General features: G+C 39.3%; 1 protein-coding gene across 1 annotated transcript; it reads right to left on the bottom strand.

Moving 5' to 3' along the window:
* Positions 1 to 6,889: 6,889 nt before the first annotated feature.
* LOC141775593 (cathepsin Z-like) lies at positions 6,890 to 9,936 on the bottom strand. Its single transcript, XM_074649090.1, has 6 exons — positions 9,781 to 9,936; positions 9,355 to 9,518; positions 7,922 to 8,101; positions 7,694 to 7,844; positions 7,415 to 7,577; positions 6,890 to 7,260 (listed from the first exon to the last, which is right to left on the bottom strand). Exons 1-6 carry the CDS (start codon positions 9,900 to 9,902, stop codon positions 7,138 to 7,140), a joined length of 903 nt encoding a protein of 300 aa, XP_074505191.1. The 5' UTR covers positions 9,903 to 9,936; the 3' UTR covers positions 6,890 to 7,137.
* Between the last annotated feature and the right edge of the window lie 1,862 nt (positions 9,937 to 11,798).

The following is an 11,798-nucleotide window of genomic DNA, read 5'->3' on the forward strand; positions in this document are numbered from 1 at the left end:
TGAAAGCTCCCTCTCTCTTCCTCTCCTCACAGCCACATTTAGACACATTTGTTTTTTTTCTTTCTTGCAGCCAGGCAGGGTGCTTTGTCGACATCAATCATCAGTCTGGCGTTTTTGGAGACTCGGGCAAAAGTTGTTTAAATAGTTAATGATTTGGACGCAGAGAAATAATTTCGCGCACAAAGCCTTTTACTGTAGTTAATTACATTATTTCAGCGCGAGTAGCGATCAATTAGAGGAGGATATAGCTCCTCGGCTCTTTGTTCCACCCACCCTCCTCGGTGCTAAAACATTACAATTCCGCATGTTTGGTGAATCAATATCGTTAATCATTGTGTGCGTGAATGCCATCTATATACCTTAACCCCTTGTGCGCCAGGAGGAGCAGAGGCCCCTTTGTTCCACAGCAGCAGCAGCAGCAGCCATCCTCTCTCACTGTCCTGGGAGAAATCATCTGTGCTGATGATGTATCCCTTTATGTTAAGAATTGCACCAATGTTAGGCAAAAACTATAAATCAAACCCTAATGTTTGTAAGAGGTTTACGCCTCCATTTACTGGGCACATAATGTGCACATGGGGTGATTTTCAATTCATATATAACCAACTTAGATTATGATGGATAGTTAATTATAAGACAGGTTTCTTTTTCACAATGAAGCAAAATAAATCTGTAGGAATTGTAAAAAAAAAAAAAGGTCTGTTTACTTCCAGAATTAGAAACTTAGCAGAAGTAAACAACCCATTATGATGTCTCTGTTTGTATTAAACCAGCAAGCAGCAGCAGCCATCCTCTCTCACTGTCCTGGGAGAAATCATCTGTGCTGATGTTATCCCTTTATGTTAAGAATTGCACCAATGTGAGGCAAAAACTATAAATCAAACCCTAATGTTTTCAAATGCTGAAGAAGGTTTACGGCTCTATTTACTGGACACGTAATGTGCACAAGGGGTGATTTTCAATTCATATAACCAACTTAGATTATGATGGATAGTTAATTATAAGACTTTTTTTCACAATGAAGCAAAATAAATCAGTAGAAATTGTAAAAAAGGTCTGTTTACTTCCAGAATTAGAAACTTAGCAGAAGTAAACAACCTTTTATGATGTCTCTGTGTGTATTAAACTCCTGCTTAATTGTGACACGCTGTCGGTCCTGCCATTAAAACCTCATAAAATGTAGACAAAACACCACATCAGTCCACTCTGTCATGATGTAAACACAACATGCAGAGCTGCTCTTCAACAGGGGGCAGCATAGTGCAGTTCCAGGTCACTTCATTCAAACCAGAAGACCCCTCCCTCTCTTCTTTCCTCCCTGAAATGAATGAGAGAGCCAAACAAAACCTACAGTAATGATGGCCACTGGCTGGAAGATGAAAGTCACCCAGGATGTCCCACCAGCCAGATGTCATTAGTATATTCTGAACCCACAGACGCAACACGGAGCACACAACCAAACTGCACAGATCAAGGAAATTATAGGACTCAAATAATATATATTTGGGTGAAGGTCTAATGAGGAATCTGTGCAGCTAATGTGAAGCTACATAACAAAACAACAGCATAGGTAGTATTATTAAAGGGTCAGTGTGTAACATTTTGGGGGATCTATTAACAGAAATGGAATATGTTATTCATAACAATGTTTTCATTAGTGTATAGTCACATGAAACTAAGAATCGTTGTGTTTTCATTACCTTCGAATGAGCCCTTTATATCTACATAGGGAGCGTTTCCTCTTCACCGAGTCCGCCATGTTGCACCGCCATGTTTCTACAGTAGCCCAGAACGGACAAACCAAACACTGGCTCTGAAGAGAGACTTTCTCGTTTTTACCTTACCTGAAGGCCACCGTAGATCTCCGACATGCTTCTGATTCTGAAACTGTGGTAACGTGCGTTGTGGACTGCAAAAACGTGGTACCACCAGCTGCTGTCTGACTTCTGTTGCTTTTAATTAACCTCTTAAAAATCTGATGGGCCGCCGATCTTTCCGAGATCGAAGCTTGCTCAGTTTCAAGGCTAGAAGAGTGAGAATAAAGCTAGAGTCAAGATGATGGCATCAAATGAAACTACAAAACCTAAGGAATCCATTGGTACCAACCATGTCATACTAGCTTGTTGCGAAGGAGGGTAAATAACACTCCAAAGTCATACTCCCTTGACCTCTGACCTCAAGATATGTGAATGTAAATGGGTTCTATGGGTACCCACGAGTCTCCCCTTTACAGACATGCCCACTTTATGATAATCACATGCAGTTTGGGGGCAAGTCATAGTCAAGTCAGCACACTGACACACTGACAACTGTTGTTGCATATTGAGCTTGACAGCGTTATTATGATATTAGTGTAATATTCCTTTTCATTAGTCATGCAAACAGTTTAGTAGGATATTGGGTTTTTTTTGGAATAAGGGCAAAACACGTAACTATTTTGTGCATGTGAGTGCTTGAAGTGATCCGGATTCCGATTCTCCATCGGGAATATGAGGCAGCCGTCGTAAACAGTCGTCTCACTGCGGGCCTCTGATCCTGTGATGAAGTGGGCAGCTCAGGAATGTGGAAGCGGCCCTCTTGAAACAATGATAACACGAGTGACTGGTGTTCTAATTAAAACTTCCAGGGGGAGGCTGCAAGAACTCACTGACTCGTAAGGTGCACATCTATTTTTAAGGGATCTAATAAGAATGCACCACCTTAGGAGACAGAGTGATAAAAGCAGAACAAACGCACGGTCCGACGAGCTGCGATGTTTTAGAGGCCATTTCTCTCTGTTCTGTGTGTTCAGCAAGTTAGTTTGAAATAGTATTGACTGCTCATTGGATTTTCACTCCGGAGCTCCCATTCAGCTGGTGCAAAATATGAATTTTATGATGAAGCATTAATAATGTATGTAATCGCCAATTCTTTTTTTGCAAGCCGGGGCAGATTGTGCGAGCAGATTCCCGTGTTGCTGCAGTGCAGCTGAAATATTCACGGCCATATTATTTCTTAATTTTGTTGTGACTAAGAGGGATTAATACCCATCCATTAACTCAAGCTAATTCTGCGGCCGCCTCGAGGTTGCATGAGTATATTGGACAAGGAAGTGAGATTAGCAGGGGAATGATGCATAACATCAGCGGGGTGGCTATGGCCTGTAAATCGATTTAGGAATCACACTGACTAAGTGATTGTTGTGTAAGTGTTTGTTTTTTTTTGGCTTGACATGGGGGGGAAAAACACAGATCATCAGGAAAAGTGGTGGCTGGCTGAGGAAGACACTTTGTTTTTAATGACCAAATCATATTTCCAGCGTGGTCTCATTAGGAAAATGACTTACATGCACAATTCTGTGCTCAAGATGTATTATGCAATGCAAATCAGCTCAGACGTGCCTTTTGCTGAAGTTAGGGCTATGATAATGTGTGATTTATACCATCCCGTAGAGCTAATCTGCTTCATGCATTATGATTACAACACATTTTGCTGTGATCCATGGTCTTGTGTTTTGTCGCGTTTTGGGGTGAAAACTCTGCTCAATTCATATTTGACAGGATAAATGAATGATTGATGTTATTGTGGAGCGCATGAAGAAATCTGAGCCCCTTTTTCTTGCATCTCATACTGCTAGTAATAATTTAAATGCATCATTTGGGCATGTTTTGAATGATTAACATCAGATATGGTGTCTGTAACCTCTCAGGCTAAATCAGAGAACATGTTTCTCTGTGAAATACCAGAATGTGTTTCTGTGGTTATCCTTCGTTCTCTGTTTCTTATTTCATGAGGCAAGTTTCAGCAGTGGCCTTGGAGAGATGAATGCATTGGGAAGGATTACACAAAGCACACACACTCACACAGGGAAGCTTTCTGCATATTCCTAGAGGCAGCTGCCATGGATAAATCATTACAATGCCTTGCTCAAAGATACTTTAGAAGTGGATATTCCTTCCAACTCTATATAAGCTGATAATCCAGGCCTCGGCACCACCAATGGGCCTCAGTAATACTCTTTTCATACAACAACCACCCCCTTCCATCTGCGTGTTTACAAAGCGACATATTGATCATGAAACAATACATAATGGGTTTGCAGGAATTGCTGAAAAATCCATTTTTGCTGTATTGATTGCCGTAATGAAGATGAATGCTGAATCACCCAGTATGAAAATGGCTCATGTGCATTTGCAACCAGCATTTTTCATTATTTTTTTTTTGTCACACCAGAATAGACGTCTCTTTCTTTTTGAGCCTCGGACCCAAAGATTGCCACGTGTTTTCATTCACAGCCATTAGAGCTCTGTTTGTGATTATGCAAATGAGAAAACATGCAGGAAATTTAATCAGAGCGCAAATTTGATTTCACGTGAACGATTGCTCGAGGGCCGGGGGCTTGATCGCATAATATTGAGCAACCAAATTATGTTCAATATTTGTTTTCACAGTGGGCCTCTACTTGGACACGCCACAGCTTTATAGGCTTAAGGTTTGCCTCGGTTTGGAGGCTTGAAGTTAACGGCGCCGCATAAGGTTTGATTATCCTTTGTTCTCCCCAGAGATGCTGAATGGAAACTGCAGTTAATGGGAAGCATTTCCATATCAGCAGCGAAGCACAGCAGCTTGTGTTTATGCATTTTTATTATTGTTGCGTCCCCCGAACCAAATATCTAAGTGCTCGGTTTTCTTTTGTTCCCCAGCTGAACAGCAAGAAAATGGGCTCTTTGTAATTGCACATAAACTCAGAGGATGCCATTGTACCGTTGTGTGTGCCACTGTAGATAACTGGTGATTAAACTGAATGTTACTCCAGGAGCATGACAGAATTGAAACTAATAAAGCGTGTCAGTCAATAAGGGAGGTGGGTCTGTTTATCAAGCTCCGAGATGTAGAACAAACAAATGTCATTCAGCGTTTGAAAGAGAGCGGCTCGGTTCAGTCGTCCCGTGACCTGAAGTTTCAAGGTAATGACAGGAGGGCTGTTGTATGTCATTCATAACAGTCTCAAGAAAACATAGCTCTAAAGCCTTGACAATTGTGTATTTACACCGCCGTACAACTTGACCTTGTTGTATCAATCTGCATACATATCTACAGTAGGTAGAAGCAAATTAGGCTGCATGATTTCCCTCAGAACTGTAGAAAAAAATATACATTTCTGACTAGTGAAGTACCTCCAGAGCAAATTTGTGCACGTTCCCCCAGAGAAGTTAATTTCACAACTTTTTTAGCAAATACCAGAAGCTCAGTGCCTTTCAGTATGCATAGAGCAGTAACTTCAAAATGCAGGTTTGTGGGGCATACGGTCTCAGGTGTAGCAAGCCTTAAGGAGTAGTTCACCCCAAAATGTAGTCAGTCATACCCCCTGAATTCAAATGATATCCAATTTGCTACAAACACTGAGTGTCCTCCTTTATTTCCATCTCAGTCTTCCAAAACTTCTAGTTTTTTAGGGGTGTTTTTACTTGTCATGAGTTCTGCTCAGCTTGTGAACACAGTTGAAGTTTTCCAAAGTCTGAATTAACACCATGATAATATCTTCAGGGTATCCATGCTTGGGGTTTAAAAATGTTGATATAAGACCTTCCTTAAAAACTGACACTGCATTCCAATACCCATGCTATTTAGTATGTCCCAATTAGGGCTGTCAAAGTCAACGTGATAACGCAAATTCATTTTAACGCCATTAATATCTTTAATGCATTAACACAACTTGCGTTTTTTAGGTTGTAGCTCAGTGTTAAAGCTAGAGTGAAGATACTGACATCATATGAAACTAGAAAAACCTAAGAAATCCATTGGTACCAACCATGTCATACTAGCTTGTCGTGAATGAGGCTAAATAACGATTCAAAACATATGCTAAATTTTGGCGAGGAAAAACAGGCATTTAAAAATGACTATGCCAGTTGACCTCTGACCTCAAGATGAAAATGGGTTTTATCGGTACCCACAAGTCTTGAGCATATTTTTAATGCTAAATGCAATACCTGTGAGGGTTTCTGGACAATATGTCATTGTTTTGTGTTATAGTTCTAATAAATATATATACATTTGCATAAAGCAGCATATTTGCCCATGTAAGTTATAATACTTGACAAATCTCCTTTTAAGGTACATTTTGAACAGAAATGTGATCAATCATGATTAAATATTTGAATTGATTGACAGCCCTAGTCCCAATACATAGTATTGGAAATACAGTATGCCAAAAAACAAAAACAAGATGTCCTATATCTGATTGCATTTTGCAAGCCAGCATGCTTTTCTGACCCACAATTCTCTGCAGAGCAGATATGAGCAAGTGGGTTAAAGTTCAAGGCAAAGTGGTGTATCCCAATTTTATGCATGCAACAGTACATTACTTTGTAAGGGCAGCTGCAGCACATACCAAGTAAAAAGTATGCAATAAGGAATGCTGCCCAAATAGGGCATTTGAAAGAAGGGTCATTTGGGGGTTTATTGAAAGATGTTAAGGAAATCTCAACCCACACTAGAGATTAGACATTTTCAGTTTCTCATGAGTAGCTCAACCGTAAGTTTAATACTAAAGTGCTGAAGCACCCCTTAAAGCCAAGTTGTGTCATTTTCTGTATGAGAATATACACAACATGCTACCTTAACATTTTCTGTATGAGAATATACACAACATGCTACCTTAACAATGGATACTTGGCCAGAATATTGTAAAAGGCTCCATGATAGGTGAGAAATATTGGACTGAAGCTTTACTTGGTGAGTTTCTTTTACAAAAGGCCCCTTCAATGTGAAGACTGACTTGTTGCAGTGTCATGTACCAGAGACATTCTAGCTTTAGTCTAGAGAAATAAGCTAATGGAGAATTGTCTCCATTTCAGATTTACTGCACCTTCAGAGTTTAAAGTCAAAAATAGCACAAGTCACAGGATCAAGTTGAACACTGCACAATTTTATTTCACTGGCTTGAAGCCCGACCATGACAACTCCAGTTAAAAAAAATATAAAATAAATAATGTGGCCCAAAGACAACAAAAGCTTGAGTCGATTCAGCACTGGCATTTTAGTTATAGACAAAACTACATTTAAAAAGACAAGATGTTACAATCATACCACCATGCATCTTAATTAGGATTAATGTATAATTTATGTCACATGTAATTACAGTCCTCGACTCTACTAGTAGGTTGAAGGTAAGATCACATCTCCATACATGCAGTCTTCTTCCAAAGCTAGATTGTACTTGCTTCCACTTCCTCCTTTGTAGGCGCTTGTCACAATCTTGAGCCAGCCTTTCTCACCCTAAAGAGGAGAGAAATATCAAAAGGTCACTTTGATATTAAATCAGGCATGGCCACAGCATTTCATTCCAACATCCAATTTGCAAATGCCAAGTTTAAAAGCAACTGAATCATGCAAGAAGTGAGGCTCTTTAGGTTACTATGCAATGACTCACCCAAGGCTCTCCCCAGGAGTTGCGCACGATCCAGTATTCAGTGCCATTTTCTATCACCCAGCCTGCTACTGACACAACGTGGTTGATTTCAGGTGTCTCGACGTACTCAGAGTACAGACCGCCTGTGTACGCGTCAAGTTTCTCTGTGGCCATGATTCCACAGCTGAGGGGGAAGAGGAAAGTGATTTAGCATTTATGGCCATTGCTGGTAGAAAATGTAATGATTAGCTATCCTCAAAAAACAGCATTTCAAATGCAGTCATACAAGTCCCTGCTAACCTGATTGGTCCTCCAGTATAGATTTCTGCCATCATATTGTCCCGTCCACTTAAGGCGCCATAGTCCCCGACTTTCCACACAGTGTAGTCCTGCACATGGTTGCACTTCCCGAAAGTTGTGCAAGTCCCACATGCATTGAATGGTCGGCACTCTGAGGGGGGAAAATGAAAGTCTTAAAAGATTCATGGATGCTGAATGAAACATTGCACACTACTGCAGAGTTCTTACTTTGGTCAATGGCTTGGTAGTTGTTGCAGGTCTCATCAGGGATGCCATACTTGTGCGCGTACTCCCACACGCCTCCCTGGTCCCCGCCGTGACAGGTGCCGGAATCGGCGCAGTTGACCACGTGTTGGACGGACAGATAAGCAGATGGCCACACTCCTTTCCGCTTAATGTTGATACGATCTACATAAAGAGGCAGAGAGAATAAATGTTCCCCCACAAATGCAATATTTCTTTTGGAAAAGCTCAGCTCGGGTCTCAAGTGATTTGATATCACCGAGGATCCCATCTGTTATTTTGTCACAAGATTTAATTTGCATACTATTCTTGACAATATAGTTGATTTCCCATCAGCGATGCCGTGTCCAAATGGGTGAGCTCCAAATTCAGATAAAAGTCAACACATGGTAGAGATGGTGCACCAGAACGATGGGTTCACTGTTTGCAACAACTTCAGACTAGAGCACGGTCAGGTCTAGAGCAAAGTAGCTTTAGTCATATTTACATGTCCCAAATGTGTCCAAGGTTATAATAGTTTTGAATTTTCAGTTAGTTTTAATTATAGTTTTGACCTATATTTAATTTGTTAATTTTAATTTCAGAAAAGATTAATTTATATACATTTAGTTCTACAGTAGTTGTTACTGCCAGGTATAATCTCTCAAGTAATACATGGTTGAAGAACTGTGTAGGAACTGCCATAATGTTTAATCTCATGCTACTTTACTGATATAATTGCAGCATCTCCTGGAATGTCAAGTGTGTTCAGTTTCTGTGGTTCAACATCAAGAGAGTTGACGATGAATTCATGCCGTCTCCTTTTTTCGGTAGTGATATTATAGATTTAAAAAAAAAAAAAAAAAGTTACATTTTATTATTTCACCCAGGCAGTATCATTTCAGATTAATCTTTTAAACAGTAGTAATAGTTTTTACAAAAATATTTTTTAGTTTAATACAACCCTGGTACAGTCATGAAAACAATTAAAGCCAAGTTTGAGTTACAATTTTTTTTTTTTGTTAGCCAAATACAAAATCTTAGCCTTAGAAATAATGCAATGTTTTTTTTTTTTTTTTTACAAAATCACTTGTTTGTCTGCAGTATAGATGTAAGAAGCCAGCGCCAGGAATATAACATTTGTTTTAAATTGTTTTTATCAATTAAACAAACGATACATGATTGTGATTTATTGTTCAGGAGGTACTGGTCTAATGAAGTTGCTGGCAAAAAGCAAATTAGAGTAGTTCCCAAATGTCCATCCAACTGTTCCTTCCAATGTAAAACACTAATTTTGGTTTAGAGGTATGTCTGCTTAGAGTTTTAAAATGTAATTTAAACTATACTATTTGCTTTGCCAATAAATAACATCTGGCAGCAAGTCAGAAAATGTTTCTAATTTGACTTGAACACAGGCTGGAACAGAGGAAACATCTCACCTGCCATTGCACTGGTGGTGCCATGAGCCCAGCAGGAGCCGCAGTACTTAGGGATGTGCTGGTTCCGAGTTGTAGAGACGTAGTTGACGCCGTTGACGTTCCTCCAGTCGAAGGACTTTGGCAGCACAGCGAGGTTCAGAAGTTCATGAGGACGAGCTGCGGTTCTGAGAAAAACACAAGATTGTGAGTCTTTTTATAAGCAGTGAGATTTAAAAGGGCAGCAGGTCAATATTACAGCAGCATATAGGAGTACGATGTATTGTCATCAGAACATCTCATCTAAAAAGATAAGCTTTTTGGTACAGATATATTTTCAATTTCTTTAGATCACAAAAAAAAAAACTCACAGCCAGCTGGATAAAGCTAGTATAACAGATGAAAAACACAAAGCTACAGCCAAAAAGTGAAACTCATCAGGCAACTTACTTCACCCCAAAGTCAGCTTTCCTGGCCGGCGGCTGGTAACAACTTGGCGTCTCTCTAAAAAAGTTTTTTGCTGAAACAGCAAGTGTCACGAGCATGAAAACGAAAATGACAAACTGAGCCATTTTGCGCCACCGAGCATCTAACAACTATTACCTTCCACTTTGGTTCAGCATTTAAATACTCCAGCAGACAGACAGCAAACCTGCTGTGGGTCATCAAGCTAATCAGTCTGCATTGATCTCACCTGGGATTCACTCTGATTTAGTGAAGAAAGTGAGTGAACACATTCTGTTAGGGTCAGATTGGCTGGAAAGAACATGCTGGCTGACTAGACTATACTTTTGATTTATAGTTTAACTGACTTTTCTTGTAGCCTAAACTTGCCTTGCAATACGTTACACTGAGAGACAATTAAATGTTCACTCAAAGCTTCATTTTTTAAACTGTCAAATAAGCACATTTTAAATAAATGTTATTCAGGAATAGGATCTTTAATCTCTTGAATAATTTGATTTCATGATTGCATTTTTAATGATTCAACATGATGTGATTTTAAAAATAAAAAAGGAAAAATAATGGGCGAACAAAGCATCAGAAGCTTTTTTTAAAAGGATAGTTATAGTTTGATTAAAAAAACAAACAAACATAAAAGACAGATATAAAAATTAAATTGTACCTTTCATTTTTATGTTTTTAAATTTGCAAAGCGTTTGATTAGAATTAGATTTTCAGTTGATTTGTGTTTTTATTTTGCTGTGTTTCGGGTCATGATTACCTGTATGCATTTTACACATGTATGTATTATGTACTGTGTGTCCTCTTGTAGTTTTAATGGCAGCTGCAAAGTGAGTTTCCATTGAAAAGTCAAGTGAAGTGAACACATTTTGGCCACTGATATTTTTTAAGAAAAGCAGTGGATGCTTGATTTTGATTACCAGCATAACAATGGAAGTCAAAAGTACAACAGACATTAATATTCTGCAGTCACTGTGACTGAAGATTGAGCTTCCGATACGTTACCTGGAGAATATAAACACTCCATAAATGCAGTTTTTGGTTGAGAATTCAAGTCTATTAATTCAAAAAAGTATCCTTTCAAATGCTGTTTTTGAAAGTTATATTGATGCATTGATCCTTGACAGAAGCTCATCATTATGTTGCCTCATTCCCACATTTCACTCTGTCTTTTTGTTTGTGCTCTTCCAGCCTCTGTGATAACAAAGACTTTATCAGGCTTCACTGGGAGACTGCAAACAGAGCATGATGCTAATTGACTGCCTGCCATCCTCTCCCATCTGCAGCAGGAGTAGAAAGCCATATTTAATGCCTTGATTAAAATCTAATCCCTCCATGTGAGTCGGAGATGAAAGTAATTTTCGTGTAATGGAGACTATTAATATTTAGATATAGAAAGGAAACCAGAGCCCAGATTTGCAATCAGCTGGAGGATGGTAAATGATATTTAAGGCTGCCAGTGAGCTGGAAAACCAAAGCCAGCAATGCAAATAAGTTTGACTCTTTTCCAATTAACATTTTTCTTTCTTCTCAAATATAAATGTATGTTTTTCATATTTCTCTTTCTCGCTCTGTCATTTTAGTTATAGTGAGATCTTCTCGGTTATCATGAATCAGGCTGTTCACCATTTAGCGGCAAGAAGGAATGTCTTCTCCTCATGATAGAGTAACCCGGTTTACACTACAGTATGTATGTGGACCTTTTGTTTAGTTTTAAGGGCTGTTTAGCATGGTTTTAGCCTCTTGGTTCTAATGAAGGTAGTTCCTGCGCAGAGCCTTGACCTTAACCCCATACAACATGTTCGGGATGAATTGAACGCCAGCTGTGAGCCAGACCTTACCACCCAACATCAGTATTGGACCTCACTAATGCTTTTGTGGCTGAATGGGAGTAAATCCCTGCAGCCGGGTTCCAAACTTGGAAACCTGGAAAGGCTGAAACCAGATGAGTGTAGGCTGTTGTAGCGGCTTAAATGTTTAGAAGTTGTTCATAAGATATTGAG

Source organism: Sebastes fasciatus, chromosome 10 (genome assembly GCF_043250625.1).
Source record: "Sebastes fasciatus isolate fSebFas1 chromosome 10, fSebFas1.pri, whole genome shotgun sequence".
In the NCBI taxonomy this organism is placed as follows: Eukaryota; Metazoa; Chordata; class Actinopteri; order Perciformes; family Sebastidae; genus Sebastes; species Sebastes fasciatus.